The sequence below is a fragment of the Idiotropiscis lumnitzeri genome, chromosome 14, assembly GCF_059441095.1.
Source record: "Idiotropiscis lumnitzeri isolate Australia: NSW breed Sydney's pygmy pipehorse chromosome 14, RoL_Ilum_1.0, whole genome shotgun sequence".
Classification (NCBI taxonomy): domain Eukaryota; kingdom Metazoa; phylum Chordata; class Actinopteri; order Syngnathiformes; family Syngnathidae; genus Idiotropiscis; species Idiotropiscis lumnitzeri.
Genome location: NC_142404.1, coordinates 8151083 through 8175740, shown reverse-complemented (window position 1 = coordinate 8175740; position 24658 = coordinate 8151083). Strand labels below are relative to the sequence as shown.

Genomic DNA, 24658 nt, shown 5'->3' with positions numbered 1-24658 from the left:
ACTATTTCCTGGTTGTATGATTATTATTCTGAGGCATTTGCGCTTGTTTGTCCCTCGCAACATCAACACACACGCACGCTTGAACCACATTGTCACTCATTGTATGTAGTCAACAGCGTACGCGCGTGCATACGTGCATGCGTGTGACGTAGGCCGATTTACCGGCAGCGCACACTTTTAGACACTGTCACGGCCACAGGCTTGGGCTGCTAATCCACACCCCTGACTCTAATCCGTTCTCTGGGATTAGCTGCTAATTCCTCAAGCCGGCAGAGTGCACCAAGACAAATGTCACATAGAAAGTCTGATCAGTTACAAAGCATTTTATTTTACACACATGGCTTTGGTTTGTACATGGCAATGAAGCAGCTGCACAGTATGGAAACACATGGATAGATAAAGAGTAGAAAAAGTACATAGTTACTTTATGAAACATTTGGGATAGGATATGCATCCTTAATTATAATTTCACACACACACACACATATATATATATATATATATATAAAAAATGTAGACAAGACAATGTGCTCGACTGTGCAGGAGTGAATGTTTGTCTATGGTGGCCTTTCCTTGAGATGACACATGCCCTTACAACGGAACCTCTAAAGTTGAACACAGTCCATTCATTGGCCAAAATTATGTTTGGAACCCATTGTAAAAGGAACTAGTGAATCAAATTGACGCGATAATAAATACAAAGGCGGGATCAACATTCTTAGACAACCGTTTGACTCCATTCCCTTGGTTGATTTTGGGTGAAATTAACGATTGTCCTTTGCATGATATTTTGAATGTGATGCAATGAATGGCGGGCTATCATTCAAGGCTGCACCCCATTTCTTACTCAAAGTCAGCTGGGGTAGGCTCCAGCTGAGCTGCAGGACTAATGAGAACATGCACTAAAGAAATGGAATGGGATGAGACGGTTCAATCACTAAAATGAATCAATAATTAATTCCTCACAATCATCAGAAGTTTCAATGTTTAGTGAATTGATTATTCTGCCCATCACAAGCAAAAGTGACAATAAAAAAAAAAAACTCCGCCTTAACTTTCATGACAATGCTATTAATTATTAATTATTAACACCTTGTATTCACTGGTAGCAAAATGTGAAAAACAGGAATGGCCGTTTGATTGATGGCTCATTGGTAAAAATTAAAGTAAAAATTAAGAGATTTAGAAATTGATCATCAATCAATTCCATCCAATCACCAGAATTCTCCAATAAACACAATAAATTGTCATTTAAGTGGAAAAATACATAAGAACAAAGTAAGTAGATGAAATTAAAAGGACCGTTTTTTAAAAAAATAAAATAAATTTACCACTAATAAAAAAAAAAAAAAGTAAAACAAATGTCCTTGATGGATTATAGAGGGGATTCTGGGGGGGGGGTAAAAAAATATATATTAGAACATTTTTATGCCCATACTCACTTTCAAAATATTATTCTCCAAAAGGTCAACGAATAAGCAGTCATTTCTTTTGTCCTTTTGTGAAATGCGCCGTCTCCAGTTGACGTGCTGAATTGAAATTGGGTCAAGGTCTGCATTGGACAACCTGGTTGGACTTTAGAGGTTCCACTGTAGTAAGCAAATGAGCGATTGCAAAAGGCATAGTGTTCATCAAGTCTGTGTGCGTATGCGTGCGTGCGTGTGTGCGTGTGTGTGTGTGTGTGTGTGTGTGTAGTTTTCTCAAGCGAGCTAAACATTGTAACGAAGTGGGACAGCTCCGATTTACTGCTCAGCAGGAGAACACTGATGGGGTATAACGCGTCCAAGGGTGGAATGTGAGCGAAAAACCAAAGAAAACACAATGACAGGGCCAAACTGGTAGTCGCATTAAAAAGGAATTGCTGCAAAAGTGTTTTTGTCGCGTTCCTCGTTCTTTAGCAGTGACATATGAAAGTCCACCATTTATTCAAAACATTCACCCTCGGCAAAATGTGGTTTCACTCATATCTGGATGCCGCCGCTAAACAGGATTTGCGCCCTCATCTGCCTCGCTGCGATCAAACATGTCCAAGCATCTGATTCGGGAGCTTTGAAACGTCGGGAAAAGCCTTCCACAAGAGAGAATATTTGGCTGCCTTGTCGCAAAGTACTGCATTAGACAAGAGTTTATCCCAACGTGTCGCTTTCAATGCTAGATGACTACATTTAAAACATTGATAAAACATCAACGAGCATAGCACCATCAACTAAATCGCAGCTAAGTCAGCATCACTCGACTCATTTTAAGAGTCACGAAAGGAGAAAACTGTCACCATGGTCTTCTATTAGCTACACAATGTTACCGTGGAAACATGAGCAATACTTGTTGTTCATTTTCATCCGCTTGACAATATTTGAAGTGGAAGTCCATTTTTCCATGGTGGGACATGTCCAGCAGAAGGCACCGAGGAAGGACGAGGGAGAAAGGAGAGTCTGCAAGCGCTTCTCATGCAGTGACGGATGCAGACATGGAAAGAGGTGAAGGTCTCCTGGGTGACAGTCCATGTGTACGCAGACCAGGCCTTACGGAATAAAGACGTGTTTGTTCTGTGTACAAGAAAATGCACGTCAAATTGGTTGCGTTATCCCTAGTCGGTCAGGATGATTGGTGGGTCACTCAATATTTGGTTGGGTGGTTGGTTGCTTCATCTTAGTGACTCGCTTGATTATAATTGGTTGGTTGGTGAGTTGGCTGGCTTGTTGGTTGGTTAGTTGAATAATTTTAATCACGGTTGGTTGATTAGTCATCCAGTGTGTTAGTTACTTAGAGTTAGTTGATCGGTAGGTTTGATTCATTTTCTTGGTTTCTTGGCTAATTTTGGTAAGTTGTTTAATTGCAGTTGGTTGACTGGTTCCTTAGTTAGTCGATTAGCTTTGGTTGGCTGGTTGCTTAATAATTGTTGGTTGGTTAGTTGGTTGGTTGCTTGAATAGCTTTAGTTGGGAGGTTGCTTAATTACGGTTGTTTGATCCGTCGGCCAGTTTGTTGGTTAGTTTTATTTAGTTGGTTAATTTGATTGTTTGTGTTGATTGTTGCTCACTTTGTTGTTTTGTTGGTTCGTTGGTATGATTGCTTGCTTAATTTCTTTTTGTTGGTTGGCGGTTAGCTTGTTTTAGTTGGTTGTTAGTTACTGTAGGTAGTTTGCTGGTTGGATTATGTCAGTTGATTGCTTCTTTTTGTTTGATCAGTTTTGTAGGTTAGTTTAGTTCTGTCAGATGGTTGATTTTGTTTTGTTGGTTGTGAGTCAACTTGGCAGTTTTCTGGTTGGAGTAGGTTGGTTGTTTGTTTTACTTTGATTCTTTTTTAGTTGATTAGTTTGGTTGGTTAATTAGTATTGGTTTGTTAGTATTTTTTTGTCAGTTGGTTTGTTTTGCTGGGTTGCTAGTGAGGTAGTTGGCTGGTTGGTTTTAGTTGGTTGGTTAGGTTTGTTTGGGTTAGCTGACTGTTTTAAGAACATAAGGGACATGGAAAATGGATGAATAGTTGTTTGTTAATTTACTCAAGTCTACATGCTTTTTTTGAAAGAGATTTATTTGTATGAAGCAGTCAAACGCTTTGGCAAATAAGTCAGATTGTTCCCTGGAAAAAGAAACATAATTCTTACCTATTTTTAGCAAAGTGTCTACTGTATTTGAGGAAGGGGTTTATTTGTGATCGACTCACCTGGCAAACTAATAGCAGCTATTATATGAACGGGCCACGATCTGCAGAAGTATATTTTATTAGTTTTTTTTTCTTGCGTAAGTCTGTTTTCATTGAGTCCAAATAGGGCAGTTGCTCCGTGAAGCAGTTGACATTCGTTTAAAAAAAAAGAATAGAATGTACACTGCTGGCGTGGAAGAGTATCTCCCAGAATGCCATCATTTTTCCAATCAAACGAGCCAGACCAACTTGGGATCTTTCGGCCTTGGGGAAGGTCGAATTGAGTTGTATTCACAAGAATGCAATCCGCCCGGGGGCCACAATTATTCCATTTTGTAGAGAGTCAAGAGGCACATTAATTGTCCTCGAAATGCAAAGTTGCAGCCAGAAGGCGACTAACCTTGGCACAGTTGGAGCTACAAAATCCCTTTCAGAACCGCAATCAAAACACTAGTTGACTGTCTCACAGCCAAGTGGTGGCCTGGCACATTACACCCTCTTCATTCGACAACACCACTTTCTGGCTGAGCAAACTAGATGGAGGGCATTATGTGGTGACAATACATGCTTTTCAGTGGTCCACCACCCTTTGCTTTCATATTTTCCTGTGTTTTGGTACCTTCTTCCATTCAGAGTTAGTCAGATATTTATTTTGAACTGTTTTCAGGCGAGGCACATTTACTAGGAATACCTTCTTTTTTCATGTCTGCGCAGAAGAACTTTCTCTCCGGGTATCCAGAACACTGCAGAAAAATGCACACGACTTAAACATGTGGATGCATTTGCAAGGCTTCTATAGGGAGGATGTTTGTTTACGCTTGATGTTGCCGCACGAAATCTGCAAATTGACGGTCCTTTGCGTAGAGCTCGATAATGCGTATCCTGTCTTGAATTTCCTGTCGGAAAGGAACATGACATCACATGCAGATAAAAGTGTTCAGGAGTCAGAGGCGCCATTCTGCACAGTGACTCACCTCTTTGGTCAGTTCGCTGTTCTCGTAGATGTGTCGGATCTCCTCGCTGCTGAAGTCTGTGGAGGCCTCTGCGCTGGCACTGCTGTACACAGGAGCCTCTGGGTAGCGGCGGTAATAGTGGCTGTAGCCGGTGGTGGCCTCGCTCTCGTACATGGGGTTGTACTTGGTCGCTCTCTCTAGCGACGGAATGCTCTCTGCGCGTCTGCGGAGAATCGTGACGCAGGGATTTGAATGTGGTTCTTTCAATTTGTGAATTGTTATTCATTTTCCACCCGTGATGTGGTAATAGTGCATTTGCTTGGGTCGAGCTTGGTTGTGACAGTTCAGTACTTTGGCCCAGGTACGAGCGTAATGGTTCAATTTCGTGGCCCTAGCACAGTTCAGTTGTGATGGTACACTTCCTGGTGGGACACCTCCAAGGCCCTTGCACTGTTGGAATATTACACTTTCTAGCACGGGTATAGTGATACACTTTTGATACCATTGCACGGTTGTAATGGTACACCTTCTTGACCGTAGAATTTTTGCACGGTTAAAATCGTACGGTTCTTTGACCGTTACTACATTGTTGGAACATTTACTTTGTTTGGTTTTTGGTAATCGAACTTGGTGTGGAACAATCGGTTACAAATTAAACCTAGTTTGGCTGTCTTGAGAAAAGGAAATTCAATCCAACTAGCAAATGATTGGGTTTCATTGGTCAGCTTTGACATGAACAAAATAAACTGTATTACGAACTCAATAGGCCTTGATCAGATCCTGTGACTAAATTATTTGATTTATCTTTTGTTTTTTTGTTGTTTTTATTTTTAAACAGGTGTCAACACCCCTTGGGCAAGCTATGGATGTGAAAATACCCCAAGACAAAAATAGCCCGGGAAGCAAGAGGTGAACAGAATAACCTGGAATGCATGTAGCTTTTATTCCCCTTGATAATGCAAAATAATTCCTCTAAGCCTAAAGCACCCTCCAGACTATCACAAGGACAATTGTCTTAATACTGCAAATCAACGTCGAATCCGAGCAGTAAATCGGCTGAGATTAGCAGTTTTTCTCCACAGGCAGCAACACCACACACATCACTTGTAGTTAGACGACAAAGAATGTGTCCTTTTTTTGTGGTCGTGCCAAAAAAGGATAATGAAAAAATAGTGAAGGATTGTCTGGTAGCTAAAGTTGACCAACTGCCAGTTCAGACATGAGCGCCTCCACTCATTTTGATCCCGTGAACAAAATAACCAGGCTGAGTCGCTATGAAACAAATCATGTTGTGAAAATTCTTCAATTTTTAAGCATTTCATGCACACCCACACTAGGCAAGCTGAACTCGCGCATGTTCAACCTCTAAAATGTAGGTTGTTGGACTAGTGTGTGTATATTCTACCGTACTCAAGCACGGAACATTTCCTTGGACGTAGCATGATGGCAATGTTACAATTCCCTGTCCAAAGTACAAGCGGAACAGTAAACTTCCCTTTCAAGGAACCTGCACAGTTGAAACAGAACGAGCGGCGGCCGAGATGAACAAAGATTGATCTCATCTAATTAAATGCGTCTCTGGCCATAACATTTCTTCTTCTGATCTCTTTCTTGCCTCTGTTGGCTGCTGTCATTGTGGTTCAAAGTTATGTAAAGCAAAAACCTTGCTCCACAATTTCAATGGCCGATGTAAGGTATCATCCTGAGACCTTGTAGAACTGAGCAGATGGTAATGTGGTTGAAAATGTTCCCTTACCGTATCGGGTCCTCTGACTCATCCTTATCGTACTGATCCCGCAAGGTCCTGGCGAGGAAGAAAATCACTCCAGATGCCACCAAGAGGAATCCGGCCACTGAGGCCACTGCGATGCCAACCACCAGAGGTTCTGATACATATTCCTCGCAGTGCTCTCCTCGGTACCACCAGTTTTCTCCAACACGACACCTGAGAAGGGCGGTGTACATCCATTTTGGTTTTAGACAATCAAAAATGTTTGGGAACCAAGGACTTTGATTTATAGCTTGTGTGGGCAGTTTCATGAATTTTGAGTCTGATAAGAAGCAGCACTGTGTGGGGAATATAAAACTACTCGCATGCTAGCTTCTCAGGCTAGCCACTGACTGGTTACATGCCTTTTGCTTCGTACATAAAAAAGAAAAAAAGTGTTTTATGTGTGTCAATTTACGGTATCCACCTTGGGGTTGATTTATGTTTTACTGGTGTGGCAGTAAATGTTAAAAACATGATTTGTGCCATCATTTGTTTACTTTATGGAGTACTCAAGACAACACAAAGTACATTATTTGGTGTGAAACAAAAGGTTGTGTTTGGCTTAGAGCCTCAAGCGTGTCTGCTGATAATTATTTGGGTAAAACCGCATTGAGCACAACAACATGTTCCAAATGCCCCTTTTATCAGGTTCACCTCCTGCATGGGCCTAATAAAACGACAAGAAAGCCTTGATCTAGAATGTTTTAAACATTTAGGGTTAAAAACAGACCTTAGCCACAATAGTCTTTTAAAATGTAATTATAACCCCTACAAAGAATGCTTACCAGATATTTAGATGCTACTCGTCACACTGGAAGGTAGTAAAACCATGTACAGGATGCAGGTCACACTGCAAAAACTAAACTCTATATATCTTGCATCAAGTCAAAATATGCTTGTTCTTTGCAAAGAAGGCCGTTTAGGGGTAAGAACATTTCAGCTACTTTAAGCATATTTCTTTTTAAAGGGGAACTCAAGTCAACCATTTTCTTTACAAAAATATGTTCCCATTAACACTGTATCCTGATTAATATTGCGGACTATTAATTCCACTGCAAAACGCACCTGTTTTTATCCATCTCAGGGAGATTTTGCCACTTACTGTCGACTGAAAGTGCCAAAGTGCTCACCTTTGCAATGGTCACATGACCCAATCCAGAAAAGGTGATCCGTGATTGGTCATTACCTGAGCCCTGAGCAACTGTGATGTCATTTTCAATCGACGGAAAGTGACAAAATGGCCACCTCCTGAGATGGATAAACACATTTTCCTATTCTATGTTTTTGAGTAACATTTTTCTCATTTTATTACTCTTTCTTGTTTTTTAAAGCCCAGATTTTGAAACATAATTATTTGATGTCCATGTAGGAATTTACTTACTAACTAAGGCTATTTTTTTATATGAAAGAAGCTCCACTTCATGGCATGCATGGTGTCTATTCAAGAGGTAACCACTACTTGGTGGAAAAATGGCAACTGGCTTATATTTTTTTTATTATTATTTTATTTCTAAGTATAGTCTGTATAATAAGTGTTCTATGATGGTTTAAAGCGAGTCCACAATTGTATATGTTGTCATAGCGTGTGGAAAAAGTAACACAATGTTCTGGGAACTCAAATATATTATGTTGGATATAATTTTGATACTTTCTCAGTATGAGTTGGAATATTTGGACGGAGGGACATTGGATTCGTGAGCAAATATAAAATCAGCAGGAGGTGTTCTGCTTTCCTTCCGCACGTTTCAATGCAAAAGACGAGACGTGCCTGCTGTGATTTAAGCCTCGAAATCCTGCAGACGTGCACGCCTGACCCACAGACACATGGATCATTTCCTCCTAATCTCCACCCACCTGCAGATGGCTCCTTGGCCAGGGATGATGTCACACTTGCCGTCATTGAGGCAAAAGTCGCCGCGTAGCTCGCAGATGCTCTGACAAGGCAGACCGTCCACGCTAAAGTAGCCAGCGTTGCACACGCACTCGGCCTCGCCCGACCACTTGTTCACCTTGCACTTGGCGTACTCGTTACATGCCTGGAACTTGCACGGGTCAGCCCGGTCGCCTGCAAGTCGAAGAACCGCAGGAATGTTATTGTGCAGTAAGTGTCAAAGCAGATCCAAAACACATTTAGTACACGCGGTATAAAGCAGCAACACCGTCATGTTGGAACACCTTTTGTAACGAGCTCATGTTTCTTGGTTGATCCTTGTAACGGAGCTTGCACCAAATCAGAGTTTACCAATCCAAGCCATACTGTTCATGGTGAACCAAAGTGCCACAATAGCTCGGCTTTGGGTGTCATCTATGGAAACCGCACCACCCGTAGCTCTGTTTCTGTGTTCAAGGATCCCAAAATACAGGACACTTTAGCATGCCACTTCTGAACATGCTCGTACTGCGGCAGACCAAACTGAACTGTACTGGTTGTTGGCAATGTGGCTTTCGGTGTCATAGCCATGAGGCTCACATAATGTCCAGCCAGTACAGTTCTTTGTGATTGCTCACCATAAATCACCATGAGAAATGTAGAAATATGGGCCTGATCACAGTTCACCGATATGAACCGTATCTCTTGGTGGGGATATGACTACCACACCAAGCAGAAAAGTTTGCTTCAGTTTGTTATGCTGCCCCTTGCTCTGCCTTTTAATTGTAAAAGCTCCCATAATATCTGAGCTGTACACTTCCTGTTTTTTGGAGTAGTGCAGTATGAAAATGCTAGTTGATACTAAGTCCGTACCAGCAGCAGAAACAGCAAGTTTGCATTCTTGCAATAGCTGCAACAAAACTATCAAAACTATTCTTAAGAGTTTTCATCTGTTTCAACGAGAAATGGACACATGGTCTCATATTACATAAAGACTTTTCCAGGGTGACTTCATGGGCGTGACGTTGGCCTTTGATGTTCAGTGGTGACTTAGTCGACCCACTCATGCTGATGTCATGTTTGATGTCATTACCGGAGCCCTTTGCCAAACGTTTTCAAGCCACAATACAGTTGGGGTGCCTAGCACCACAGTGTGGGAATTCCTGCTGTGGTCAAGTCTAGTTTATTTGGATAGCGCTTACTCACAAAAGGGCTTCACAAACTCATAGTTGGCAAACATGAGTGACATTTCCTAATGTAAACCAACACACTGGGAAAAAGAATTAAAAAAAACTTGGGGCGGGGATAAGACACCTCAATCTGGGACCACAGTGGAGAGAATCCTCCTTGTGTGGAGTTTGCACCTTCTCACGGTGCTTACTCCCACAAAGTGTTCATTTTAGGTTCAGTGAAGTCTCTAAAACTGTCCTTAGGTGTGAATGTGAATGCTTGTTTGTTTGGGCTGCTTGATGAATGGTAGGCAAGTCTAGCAGGTGTATCCTGCCTCGTGCTCAAAGTCAGATGGGATTCCAGCTCACACGTGAGCAAAATGAAAACAAGAGGTTTAGAAAATGGATGGATGGAGGTTGATCAATTCATTACAGTTTTAATGTCACGCACCTTATGGACAGTGCCCGAACAGCAGTTTGCGACTGACAGCACTAACACAATAAAATAACCAACCTCGTTTGCATCGCTCTTGCAGTTGAAAAAAATAACAGGTTAACATCAATGATTCCACAACCCCCAGTTTGGGAATACTTGCACAAAAACAATCTGACAGAGTTGGTACACCGCCAGACCCTGAGGAAATACCCATATTTAACCTTTCACACTAAATGTGTTGCCACACAGCCATTACACGTTCAATCGCACATGCTCCCAAAACCATGTCGCAGTAAAACACTCACCAGACTCAACATCCAGGGAGTATTTATCGATGGCCAGATTCATGGTCTGGTATGCCGTGTTGCAGAAGTCCTCCAGGATCAGATAGACGGTGGTGGTGACACCCTGAGCCACAGGCTTGCCAAACTTCATCCGACTGTTAACCACAATGCTCCCATTGCGGAAGTTTAGGATCTCCAAGTTTTCAAAGTTACTCAGGTTGGACTGGAGGTAGGGCACAAGCTGAATGACAAAATTGTACACGTGTTAGTGAAACTATAGATTATCATCAGTGATTTTTCTTTTTAAGTTTACCAGTTCTAAGAAGCGCTGCTCCAATGCTTTGTACTCCGGGGAGCTCTTGTTGAAGAGATCCTCAGAGAAAATCATGTTGGTCACCCTCAGGCTAAAGAACACCATGAGCGCTCGACCAGGGTTGGCCGGCATGGCAATGCTGGCCGGATCGGTGCCGTGTGATATGCTGAAGGGGAATCCCGTGCTGCCTTCTTCCGTGTGGTTGACCAAACCGTAATGGAAGACATCGTAAGCAAGGTCGTCGATGGGAGAATCGTTTTCATCACTGTTTTGGATCTAAGGAACAATTGTAGTTTCTTGTGAGTCAGTGTCAACCAGCGTCAACTTTCTTACCTCTTGCGCCACATTCAGGCTTACCTCCACGAGTGAAGGCATTATGATGTCAGGTTGGCCCTCGACAGCTGTGTTGACATCTGCTACACGGGTGAACGGTGACTCCTTCTCGGCGGACATTGTAGTCGGTTGGGCGGGGCTCAAAGGAATGCTGACCGATGGTTCAGGTGCATCTTTGTTGACCAGAAAAAGGTCCTCTTCTGCGATATCGTCACTTGCAATTTCGTAAGCTTCTGGAGCTTCTTCAAGAGACACCGGAGCTGAGGCTAGTGCTTCCTCAGGAGTTTGCGCTTCACTCTCTGTTGCTTCGTCAATGCCAGCTTCTTCAACATCCACAGGTTGTTTAGAATCTCCTTCCTCAGCTGCCTCACTCACTACATCAAGAACAAAGTCATTGTCTGCGGTTTCACTGGTGAAGAGGTCTTCAGTGTCGACGCCATTGTCCAGATGTTCCTCTTCCAGAACAACCACATCTTGCGCCACCGCAGTTGGATCTGGCCACAGCAGGTTGTCCAGGTCACCTGTGCCTGAGGCCTCCACCACGACTGGTGGCTCAGGCAGCGTGACACCATCTTGATCCTCGGAGGGGGGCGTCTCCTGCTGGTCTTCCTCTGCTGGTTTTTCTGCAGCGGTGGTCTGTACGGTGTTCTCCAGAAGCAGATCCTCTTCCCTGATGCCTGGAAAAAAAGAGAACTAGGTTTTAGCAGGGCCACAGATGAGGGACCAATTTAAAGAAGCCCGTTGTGATCTGTATCATACTTAACCCTTTCATGACAGACTTGCTCACGAAATTCATAACCAATGGTAAAAAAGGGGCGCTCATAAGTAAATTTGGACATTTGATGAGTTGGATATGCGACACCAGTTTGGTTCAGTTTTGTTTGCAGAGTCTGATCATCAACAGTGGAGTGATGACAGTTTGACAGTTAATGGCAAAGACCAATCTTTAATTACATGCTCCGCCCACATTTTTTAGAATAATACACAAAAGCAATGCAATTAAGCTTGCCTGACAGTCTCATAATTTTCTGGTTCAGGATAAGGCTCACTTGGGTGAATTCCTTAGTACAGCAGTTTGCTTTTTGCAGCACAGACCGACAGACATGGGCAAAGCACGGCCCAGGGGCCACATCTGGCCCGCCCACAGTCTCTGACGGGCCCTCAAAGTGACCATCAAGATAAAATAAAATAATGCAATGCTTCTGCTGACAAAGTTGTGCACATGTGGACGCTAGTACAAGCCAGGTAGCAAGCAAGTCGTCGCTTTTGTCTGCAGAGTTGCCAACATACAACGTTGTGGCTATTTCTAGCCACATTTACGACCTCTAGCAACTCCTTTTCCAAAAAGGAGAGACTAGCTAAAGGACTCACTGCCAGCTTCAGGTACATCTGTCGGAAACACAGCAGGGGAGGTTATCTCAGTACTCTCCTCCAGTACAACAATGCCGCTTTCAGATGTCTCCACCATGTCTCTTTCAGCGCTTTCAGGCAGCAATTGGTCTCTTTTGACGTCATCCATGACGTCATCAGGGATAAGAACCTCCGCTGGTTCATTCTGCATCACAAACATGATTGGTTGTTTAAATCCAACAGCCCATTGAAGGTTGTCGTCAACATTTGAAATCTGTTTTGCATTAACAAGACGTATACGTGCATCAGGTTACAAACCATTTTCAGGAAGCTGATGGAACTTCCCGGGAAAGGTCAAATTAAAAGCAATTAATGTAGCATGAAAGTTGCTGTGCGTATGAGTGTGCTCCAGTAATCCAAACCAGTGAGTTTCAACACAACGCGTCATGACAAAATGGCTTCAAAATGCTCGCTCAAGGCTTGACTGGAATTAACCACTGCAGCTTTCGTTATAATTTATTTGCAAACACATTAATAAGCGTGCAATATGTTGGCAATGTTTTAATTGGTTGTATTAAGCAAAAGTGAATGCTGACACAATTGTGGCCTCAGACGCATGAGAGTCAAAGATTTTGCCATTAATTGAAATTAATGATGATGAGCCACACCAAAACAGTTGAGAGCATGTGCCAAACACACAAGTACTCAGAAGTACAGTATTAGAAACATTGAAAAGGGGAAAAAATAGAGAGAGAGAAAAAAAGTAGATTCATTTTGAGGAAATGGGCTGTATTCTTGAAAAAATAATTCTGGGCTGGAAAAAAAGAAAAAAGAACTCTTACCAGGATCATATCAAAGAAAAAGTGCAGTTTGTCGTGTATCTATGTTTCCATCAGGGCGCCTTTTAGCGTCCCACAAAGTGAATCTGTTTTTGTGCCCTGGCCAAAGTTTATGGAACATGATGCTGGCATCAATATTGTCATGAAATGATATTTTCCAAAGAATGTCTGAAAAAGCACTGCAATCAGCTAAATCAAGGATTTGCTTTCAGCTTTTATTTACTTCCCGACATTTTTTTTTCACTTCACGGAATGATGGGTTTCAATTAAGTCAACCACCAGACGTTATTTGGAGCAGCCTGAAGGGCTCCACCGCGCCAGTAAAGTCAGACGTTAGATGCTATCACTTGACCTGAGAATAGCAGCAGATTATTACAACAATAAACAAACTAATCCGCTTCATCCCTTGCCTTGGTGCGCTCATCCTGGAGCTACAGGTTTATATGTCGCACATATTCACAAAACACAAATCACATACAGCACTTTTTTTTTTTTTATTGGGTGCATTGACATGCAAGTTGAATACGTCCCTTGACCATACTTGGAATGTAAATGAATTTAATCAATTTAAATCCACCTTCATGGTGACAGCTGCCTAAGGCGAGGTACAGACCATTGTGGGTGTATGGGAGGCTAGGTCAGGAGTTTCTCCAAAAATAAATTGATGCAGAACTCCTCTGAAGTTGGCAGCCGATGCAAAGTTACCATCAGCTATTTTTCCTGAGTTGAGTGGCCGCGCAGCAAACACAATGTAGGCACGTCGTTGAATACTGAGTGTTGCCTCTCGCAGGCCTTTTCATTTCAAAGGCAATTAGTATATGCAAAAAAATTAAAATAAAATAAAATCCCATACTTAAAGACTTAAACAATAGCACAAACTAATTATAGCCTATGCTATGCATAATACAGCAGGGGTGAAATGGAGTTTGATAGCATGGGACCTTTTAACCAGAATAAGTGATAGCAGAAATGGGCGGACCCAATAAGTGTGTAATGGGCAACGCTGACACTCTTATTGCGCTTGCGCCCACTCACCGAGGTTTCTTCTGTAGAGTGGATGGTCTCGGGGGTCTCGGGCACTAGGGAAGCAGGAGAGAACGCATCGTTGATACAAGACGAAACTTGAACTCACATCAGCGTTTACCTTCCTGACTAAACACCCGCAAATATTTGAAAAGAATATCAGCTGCTGTGCACAACGGCCGCGACAGCATCAGCACCTGTAGCTCTTGTCATCCGGGTGGGGGCGCGGGAATTGGTCACCAATCAACCGCGGGGCATGTGTGAATGGGACAAGTCCCAATCACATGTACGCGAGTCTGGTAAAAAGCGGAGCGTATTGATGCTGACTTTTGGCGAACAGCAAATTACACCTTTGATTAATCGCCAATCAATCACAAATTGTTACATTTCAGGTGCAGCAGTGGAGACTGTAACCCACTTAGTGAGCAGATGTGTACGACATCTCCACATCTTCACAAAGCCAACACAAAAGCCTGGAGCGAGTTGAGTAAAAATCTCCAGCGTCTCTCATTTCTTGCCCTCCTGGCTTTGCGGCACAGTCGGTGACAAGGACCCAAACCGCAGCGCAGTCGGGTTACACCGTCCCAAAAACCCGCCACTGTTATTTGTTCATTAAATATGGCCCACTTTTTTTTTTTTTTTTTTGCTTCTGTCCTCTCTGACGACGACAGCAGACAAATAAGAAACAGATGAGCGCTTCAGAATGTTTTCTCAAGTGGCAAAAGCATCATGTCGTCATGTCGCTGCAGCGTCTGCCGAGTGTCTCGGGTGACACGCAAATGTTTGCGTTGGACGGCGGAGCAAGCGCCTTCACAAGTAGCTGTTTGTGCCGCGAGAGTGTAGGCGCGTCTCACCACTCTCGAGGGCGCCCTTCAGGAGGTCCTCTGTCACGAAGGTCTTGAGCTCACTAATGGCGTAGACCAATGTCGGGTGCTCCTTGACCTCGCGGTATGAGTTCTCCACCTGGTTGGACTGCAGGGTAAGGTAGTCCAGTTGGTCACTGCTGATGCCCGCGTCGTCCACCACAAGGGTGACGGCGTAGTCCACCACGAGGCCGTCCAGCCTGGGAGAACAACAGCAGTTAGTAGTACCCGTAAATTCTATTTACACATCGATTCTTGTTGACATGCAGGCGGTTGCGCTCTGAGCAAGTGAAGGGAATGCCTTGTCGACAGAATTGAAGCGACATCTTTCTAGCTAGTTATTATAGTAATTGAAAACGGACGAAATAACTCAAATTAAAAGAAAAAAAAAAACTTTTTATCAAGGAAATAAGATACTAAAGTACTTTAAATTCATATCGTCATCAATCGATTTCATACATGAGCTTTTAGGTTTGATTTTAACTCATTTACTGCCATTGACGATTAAAGACGTCCCAAAAAATTACTTTTTTTTTTTTTTTCCTCGGCTGGTAGTGAATGAGTTAAATGTTTAGAACTTGGTATTACTAAAAAACTGGAACTAAAACAAATACAACTACTAAAATGAAGTACATTCTAAAAACCAATTAAAACGAACAAAATTTTAAAAAAACAAAAGAAAAATAAACCCGAAAGAAAAATCCTGAGCAACTATAACCTTGATACCCGCTTACGCCAGGTATTCCACTTCTTGGTCAAAGGTCATCCTACAGCCATTTATAAGCAACCACGTCAACATCTCAACTCAAAATAGCCCTTCCCACATTTTTTAAACCCCCTTTAACATCTTACAAGAGTTGGCACGCTACCACACCCCCGCACCCCCCACTAAAAATCCCTTCCGATTTTGCGCACCTTTTTAAGCCACATACTCCCTTCAACATTCCAAAAGAATTGATTCACCCCTTTAACACTCTAAAAAAGGCAAAATAGAAAAATTCCTTAAGTCCATGCACCACCATCAAAAGTCCAAAAGAGCTGGCGAATACTGCCCCCCCACTAAAAAATTAAATACAACAACTCCCAAACACTTGAAGCCACACACACACACCCCCTTCAACATCCCACGTGAGTTGGCACAGCACCCTGTCAGAGAAATATGCAGAAAAATCAATAGGGTTACTACAAAAACAAAGTTTGTAGTGCGTGGAATCGTAAGTTCTCTCATCTAGTGATTGAAAACGCTAAAGGCTGTTAAAAGAGTTGTTCCTTGCTCAGGCGTGACGGATGACTCGACCAATTGACTCCCGCTCGGGAGGCGCTAAAGGCCGAGTCAGCACAACGATCAATATCGTGTTAATGGCGCGGGACACGTCCAAAGAGGCCTTGGAGAGGAAAAAGTCATCTATCAGCTGAAGATGACTACTGGGAGTTGTCCACTCTGACCTACTTTGCACACAGCTGAGACGCTGGTTTACTCTTTTCAACTGCTTCTCTACAAGTCACACTGTCTTGGTGACATTGCAGTGCCGTGTAAATGTTTTCGTGTTTGATTCAAAGAAGACAACACGCTAATGGTGGTTAAAGGTGGTTGTTGCGCAAACATACGTTTGACTGAATTCACCTAATCAACATGCAATCACATTCTTTTTTTTTTTATACTCATTTCACTGGGTGAAAATTTACGGAGTCTGTGGAACCGCCGTTCACAATCTTAATTCAATATTGAAATTGCAAACGGAAACGTTGACAAAATGAAGCGGTTTTACATTGAAATGAATAGAAATGAATCCATTCCAGCCCCAGTATTAAAGGGATCATCCAACCCGGGTGGTCCGTTTTATAATGACAAGCTCAGTTTATGCATTTGTTTTAATCAGGAAAATGAATTTTATCAATTTGTTTTAGAGAAATCAATTCAAAACTAATTACCTTAAAACCACCCATAAGAAATGAGGAATATGGTCGCAGACCCTCCCATCCATGCCTTTTGTGTGTAGTTAAAAAATAAATACAGTACAATATATGAATGAGTGGAAACGCCCTTTATGGTTGAAGCAATAACACAAACGCCTACTACATATGGAAGGTGTTTTTTGTTTACCCACACCAACAATCATTTTCTTTGAGGTCTCGCTTGGCAGAATATACCAAACCAAACTGCCCTGCGAGGTCACAAACGCAACCACCATTCTCATACGGTATTAAGTTATTGTTTCCTCCTTTTTTCCAAGTAAAATGTTATGCCTTCTAATAACACTATTGCGAGCAGTTTTCAGTTTCTTTTTGCAAGCAAGCAAAATAAATAAATAAATCAATTCACCAGCAATGTGTGGAACGCAAAACAAATTCTGTTTATGCGGCAAGAGAAAAAGTACAACTAAGCCTTGCACAGCCATGCCAAGATTGTTCGTGAACCGAAGCATAGCACGTGAAAAAGGCAATAATTCGTCTGGGAAAATTTTGTGGCATTCACGCACCAAGGTTCCTCTTTATGTCAGTGCTAACATTAGCTGCTAGAACTGCTAGAACTAAGCTGCTGATCCACCTTAACAGGTGACTGAACCCTGCTAAGATCATTAGCACAAACAGAGCGCGAGACACAGGAAACACGTGCACAATCTCCCAGCTACACACACATCTACAGACGCACATTCACACGTACGCAAAGACACACACTCACACACACTCAGGAGGCTCCAGGCTTAAAGAACTATGTGTTTTTTTTTAGGCGCAGTTCAAGGTGAAAGCAGGCCTACTCACCCTTGCAGATCCTTGTAAGGCCTCCATGAAAACAAGGAAAAAGCCGTTTGAAAGGAGCATCACTTGTGTGCAGGATATATGTCAGGAAACATGAATTTGATCTGACCCAAAATGGGATGAGTTGGGATTAAGCCACGTGAGAGAAAACTCACCTGAAGTCCATCACAGACACGCTCTTGAAACCAGGAAGTTCTGACAGGGCGTCCTCAATCTATGCAAACGCATTTTGTTTATACACTGGACACTTCATTTGGTACACCACGATTAATATTATTTTGTTACGTGATACAAAATAAAATAAATGTGGGTAATACAAAGGGTTAATATGTCTAAATTGTTATTATTTACATGTACATATTGCACCTGTGTTTCCAAACAAGAAAAATCTTGAAAAAAATATCAATGCTGAAATAATGCGCTCATCTCAACTCACTTGCAAATATATTTACTTAAATCTGGACTTGATTAATTGAACTCGAAGCTGACTCATTCTGCTCTAGCTTTTGCCAGTAATGCAAGCGCATTTAATTGTTTGCACACACCTGCAGCCAAATACCTACACGGAGCCCCCCAGGGGACATCGGGAAAATATTTAAGATTGCGTTATAATGCAATACTTTGCAATATATTGCAATAGTCAAGGCAAAAAAAAAAACCGCAATACTATTGCATTATAATCTACGGAGCCCGCCAGGGGACATCGGGAAAATATTTAAGATTGCGTTATAATGCATTACTTTGCAATAATACCTCTCATTAACAGCAAATAAATGTTAGCTGTTCTAATACGCTTTTCCTCTCGATTCTATAACTCATGGTACGTGTATATGAGCGTGCACGAACGTGTATGTCTAAGACCTTTTCAGCCAGCTGTCTGCTGAGCGTCTGATAGTGTAGCGAGTAGGGGTCGCCCAAGTCATCGTGGTACATGACTCCCGTGAGGAGGATGCTCAGCTCCACCACCTGCTCCAACACGGCCGCGGGTACGGGCTCCACAGGAATGTCGTTGTCCAGCTGTGGGAAGGAAAATCAAACACATTAGCAGAAGAGGAGTCACTTGCATTTTTAGAGGGGGCGGGGAGGTCATCAGGCTTGGGCAGTGGGCTTGGTATTGGTGAACTGACCGAGAATCGAAATCACACTGTTAAATGTTAATAAGTAATAAGGTAAAATATTATGAACTCACCACCATTTCTGGCACAATGACAGCTGCTTCCTCCACTTTTTCTGTCTCACCCACATCTTCTGAATAGGTGAGATGTTCAGGAATATTAATAATATCAACACGATCATTTCAATAATAACTATAAAATGTGCATCTTTGTGGTAAGTGAACATACCTTCTTTGGCAGGCGCCTTAGTGGTGATCGTCACATCAGGAGCCGGCGTGCTATAAAAACAAAAAAATGTAAAAATACCTCAGGTATGGAAAAAATGATGAAAAAGTACTGTAGCAGTAATAGGAGCAATAATAAATATACTATATGTTATAAAGACTCTGGATTTTGTTGATGTTTTTTTAGAATAAAGTAGCTAAAGAAGCATTTATTTACTAAACTGCAACGAGTAGCTATTCAAGATGAGAGGTTTATTCCAGTGGATTTAATAACAGTTAAATCATCCATCCATCTATTTTCTGAAATGCTTATCCTCACAAGTGTGTTGGAGCCTATCCCAGCTGTAACGGGCGAGCAGTCGTGTATACACTGAAATCCCCGCCAGCTAATCACACTCAAAGGGGTCTTCAATCCTCTTCCTCGAGGGCCGCTGTCCTGCCTTGTTTTCCATCTCTCCTTGCTGCAACACACCTGATTCAAATGATCAGGATCGTTATCTAGCTTGCGATCATCTGAATTTGGTGTGACAGGTGGATAACGATTTTATTGTATTGTTTAAATGGGCCGTAAGGGGGAGCTTGGTAATGGATGGATGGATGTAATACGTATTTGCATAATGATAATTGACCTGTAACATAAAATAATTATTTATAGAGATAGGTAACCAGGTACATTTAATTATATAATGTGTTTATTTAAGGTGAGTTGTTTATTTATTCAAATGGCGATTGACTGAGGTACGGCGACTTCAATTTGAAGAACTACTGTAATGCTATAAAGTCAGGAATGGCCTTACCTGCATGTATGGTGTCCGGACCTAGTGGGTTCACTACACATTATTGGAGGGGGAGGTAATTAAAAAAATCAATTGAGTACACAAACACAATGTTTTGATGCAGATGAATAATTGAGAGGAATTACCTTTTCAAACCAGGCACTGACATTTTCTGCAAGTGTGGAGAAGAAGCAAAGGTTAGAATGGGAATTAGCCTCCTGCTGTGTTTGTTGTTGTTGCTCTTGGTTAACCTGAAGCACCGAAAGGATTGACGGAGGTCAAGGGGACCTCCAAGGAGACGTACGGTGGATGCTAATGTGCTTACGCTCGCTGCTGCTCATTTCTGCACACTCCGCCTGGATCAGTCCACTTGGGACTATTGTGTATACTCTATATTTTGTGGGAAGGAAAAAACTTTTTTTCTGAGAAAAAACGCTTATTGACAGAATAGCGGGACATTATATCCCCACTTATTGATTGCTTTAGGTTCATCTTTATTTTAAATGGAATTATGATGTCATCAATTACTCAGGTATTTTGACAACTCGTCTCTGTTTTCGTGAATAACTATTTACCACCTTATAATCACCCGCAAAGGAATTTCCTATTATGTGGTAACAGCAAACTAGTGGTCACTAAAGCAAAATGATGTGATTGTTTCAACTTCCCCATATGTAATTCTCTTTTTGCAAGTTATTCTTCAATAATGAAGTTCCATCGCATGAAAGCTACCCAGGAAAATGAAATGTAGAAAGGTTGATTATAATAAAATGAATAAATTGGCTAAACTACATGAAAACGCTTTTTTAACATCAAAACAAGTTTTGTATTTTTATTGGTGTAAAAAAAGTAACTCGAAATTCTGTCTTTGTACATTGAGTGAAAGACTCTTCTTCATGGATGATGTGACTCTTATGCCTAAAAGATCCAACAATCCAACCTGGTAGTTAAATGAATTTATATTTATCAAGTGAAGTCAAAACATCACAGTTCTTTAAATTATCATGAGCTTATTTAGGCAAATAGGTAACGTGAGATCCAAGCTAATTTGTGCTCACGAACACGCAACTTAGCTGCACCGCTGAAGTTAATTAAATACTTTGCAAATGCAAAAAAAATTAAGTTAAAATAAAACAATCAAAACTCTTGCTCATGTTTAAAATATTTGTATTTTACATGCATTTAATTTGAGAAAACTCCTTTTGATACTTAAAGCCTCAAACCCGTTTTCACACAACATTTTTGACTCTTGACGAGGGTAGAAAAATGCGCGTTCATCTCAGGGTTTGTTGAATGTCGCAAATGTTCGCCAAACGGTCGTCAGATGTTCAGCAGTTGTTCACACGTACTAATAATAATAATAATAATAATAATAATAATTTCTTGTCACAAGGACATTTGGAACATATTTAGAATTTCCTTACGACATGAAAAATCCCTAAAACCGATGTCGAACGTCTGGTGAACGTTTTGCAAACATTTGTGACATTGAACATACTCAGACGTGAACGCAACATTTGCTGCCTTCAAAAACACTGGCAATTGTCCACCGCTCAGTTCGATAGGAGCTTTAGTTAGTTCTAGAACTCTATTCGCGTTGACAGCAGAGGTGTCAAATCCAGGTCCAGAAAGTAAAACCCCTGCAACCGTTTGGCTTTAGCCACAGGTGGTTGTACTCAGGTGGCAGGTAAATGAGCTCCCTGAGAGCTTGTTAACTTGCCAGTCCAGACCTGGATTTGACAGCTCCATTTGACAGTAACAGCTGACTTTCAAATGGAATTAAATGTTTCCAAAGAAATACATCACAGAGAGACCAATGAAAAATCCAATTTGATCAAATGCTAAAAAGTTAATTGTGTCCACTTATATAGCACAATATCCACACCATAAGGTTCTAAAAGCCTCACTTTCACTTACTTAAGAACTGTCAATTGACTTGGAAAGTTTGTCTTTTTACTTAAAAACGGCATATTTTAACGAGGATCCCTCGCCGTACCATGACGAAAGGTTTTACGCAGTTTGGTCCCATGAATCTGTTCTAGTTTGCTGTGATCTGCTTCATCCTTTAAAGCTATAGCTAAGCTAGCTGGAGAGATCTTTCGGGAGCCTGAGTTGGCAAAGTCGATGTTTGCTGCTATGACGAAGCGAGAGGCTAACAGCAAAGTAACGACACAGATGGTGATACACTGATGAGATGGGCTTTATTGACGGAGTGCTTATCAGTTGAATTTAATGCTCATTAGCTGGCTTGAGGAAGCATGCTTCATCATATGAGTACACTTCCCACATACCGACGTCGCACATATTGAGCACACCAATATTCAAAGCTTATTGCTGATTTACACCTGAAAATTCAGATTTACTGATGGCTTTTCCACGCCCACTCGAATCTCAATTTAGATCACCACCGATTTGCGTAAAGCCCCAACTAGCTCATTCCTTCTTACTTAGTTGGGCCAGACTCTTCATTTGGTCAGTTAGTTTGCATCTTCTTCGTTCACTTGTTAGTTTACTCATTCTTTGCAAGTTTATTGATTTCTTTTTTGGTTCATTGGGAAGTTTGTTAGTGTTTCCATTTATTAGTTAATTTCTTAACACAACTGCACAAATGACAAAAGATTTCCCCAAAACCACTGAGAGGAGTGCACAAACCACTAAAGTTCTTAGTTGGTTAGTTCACACATTAGTTAGTTTATTCGATTCTCTGTCATTTGTTACTTAGTTTGTAATTCAATTGTAATTTAGTTATTTTATTTGTGAGGTTGTTTGTTAACACCTTCATTACTTAGTAGATTCCTCATTATTTATGATTATTCCTTCATTCTTTGTTAGACAATTTTCTATGATCGACTTGTCCACGCACCTTTTTGACCACCGCCTGATGCTCCTCTGATTGGCTGAAGTAGATGCCAATGTCTCGCGCCGTCACCTCCCCTTCCTGGCACTGGCTCATCCAGCCCTGGTACTCCTCCTGCTCGGGGAGGCGGTCCCAGAAGATTTTGAAAGCCTCCCACACCGTCTCCTGGCACACTGGAGACACATGGTGAACTCAGGAGAACCACCAAATCAAGACATAAGATTGTACAAGGAGAGCATTTGTAAAAGCTCCTTAAAGCTCGGTTTCTGCCGCCTTAGCTACCAAAACTAAAACTCCTCCTGCTCCTAAAAATCCCACATTGGGGATCGTTTGCATGCAAGAGTGGAAAATCTAGTTGCGCCTGAGAATGCACAGTTCGAAATTTGACCAATCAGGTTGAGAATTCAATTCAATTGACCACAATGCTTGATGTCAAACAAGACGTCTGCAAATCTTGCCAGATTTTTCTGCAAATCTCCAAAGAATTTGCATTACCTCAACAGGCCCGTTTTTGGTGCATCCGTGCTCTTTGGGAGGAATACCGCCCAAGACAGGATACTTTGGGATATTTTTCCACCTAAAAATTGGAACAGTTTAGCGCAAATAGAACAAGGTATGGACTTACCTCTGAGATGGAAGAAACTGAGGTGGTTTGCGACCACCTGCTTGGCACTCTCCTGCGCGCACAGTTTGACTCCGCTCGGGAACAGGATGTTGCGTTTACGTCTGGACAGAGCCACACGACTTCCCCGGGACACCGTTACTTCGGATACACGAACGACACGCTGGAAGGACGTTGCTTCTTGGCCAAGTGGCACCTCAAGTGGACCCATGGAGGATCCTTCCAGAGTGGCATCTAGTGGAAGCACAAAGAATACCTCAGGCTTGACTTTTGGAGCAAATCCGACAATAAAGCCATACATACCTGTCCTTAGATCCAAAAACACCAACACTAAAGTAAATAAAAGACATTTCCCCAAAATGGACATTTTAAATCCTTATTTTAGATCCCGAAACCAGCACTTCCCCTTGGGTATTGCAGTGATATCCGACAAGTTGGCATAGTTCAGAAGTCTCCCCGAGCAGAAGAAGGTCACAACCCTTGGAGCAAGCGACCACTTATTGTTCTCCTGTAAAGACAACAGCAATGCGGTGGCATCGTGCTCACAAGACACTTCCTGGCTCAAGGTAGGTGGGCAGATGGCCCCGGGAGAGATCTTTGAACGCACTAATCCTGTTTAATCTAAGCCTTTTAGCGGAGTTACTGGAGCAACTGGGGGAAAGGAGAAGGTGCTTAGTCCTGCTCGACGAAACGTGGACAGAGAAAACAGTTTTAGATTGAAAGGCCTCCATGCAGGAAAGGCCTGATTAGAACTAAAAAAACAGTCAGTAGAACATCTGCCTCAAAGACTAAATATTCTGTGTTTGAATCTTTGCATACGTGCACCGTACTTTTTGTAGGTTTACTCCGGTTTCATTACACATTACGATTACATGTGTGGTTTATTGAAGACTCTACCAGAGGTGTGAATGTGACTGAATGCTTGTATGGCTATGTAGGCCCTGGGATTTGCCAGCGACCAGTTCAGGATGTACTCTGCCTCTCACCTATCGTCAGAGATTGAACAAAGGCAACCTGTTACCCTAACGAGGATAAGCGCAAGAGAAAATTGATTGACGGAAAACTACGTATTCTCCCATTTTATACACACAACTTTTTTCTTGTAATATTTTCTCGTAACTTCACAGAAATTTGGTACTTTCCCACCCACTGTTTGGAACGTTTTATACCAAATAAAAATTTTAATTAAATTGGAAAAATATTCCCGTGAAATTGTGTTATTTACCTTACTTACAAAATAAAGCCTTTTCTAGTAAATTACAATTATATTCTCCCTTAACCTCACTATATGCACTTTTTTCAGTGGAAATCCACCAAATTTCTCGAAATATATATATTTTCCCCTATGATATTAGGGATTTGTTCTCGCAACACTTTCTTTTATTTCACTCTAATCTCAATACTCTTTTTCAAAACAGAAAGTGTTGTGTGTCATCATCCACACTGCTTATCCTGTAAAG

General features: G+C 41.8%; 1 protein-coding gene across 1 annotated transcript; it reads right to left on the bottom strand.

The window, feature by feature from the left end:
• Nucleotides 1-318: 318 nt before the first annotated feature.
• On the bottom strand, nt 319-23749 carry impg2a (interphotoreceptor matrix proteoglycan 2a). Its single transcript, XM_088315787.1, has 22 exons — nt 23502-23749; nt 23202-23432; nt 22583-22749; nt 19866-19891; nt 19741-19773; nt 18948-18997; nt 18794-18852; nt 18466-18621; nt 17760-17818; nt 17608-17628; nt 14836-15044; nt 13994-14037; nt 12141-12324; nt 10794-11446; nt 10437-10712; nt 10145-10364; nt 8219-8429; nt 6350-6538; nt 4615-4816; nt 4457-4536; nt 4332-4383; nt 319-2546 (listed from the first exon to the last, which is right to left on the bottom strand). The coding sequence occupies exons 1-21, from the start codon at nt 23563-23565 to the stop codon at nt 4341-4343; spliced, it is 3177 nt and encodes a 1058-aa protein (XP_088171913.1). The 5' UTR covers nt 23566-23749; the 3' UTR covers nt 319-2546; nt 4332-4340.
• Between the last annotated feature and the right edge of the window lie 909 nt (nt 23750-24658).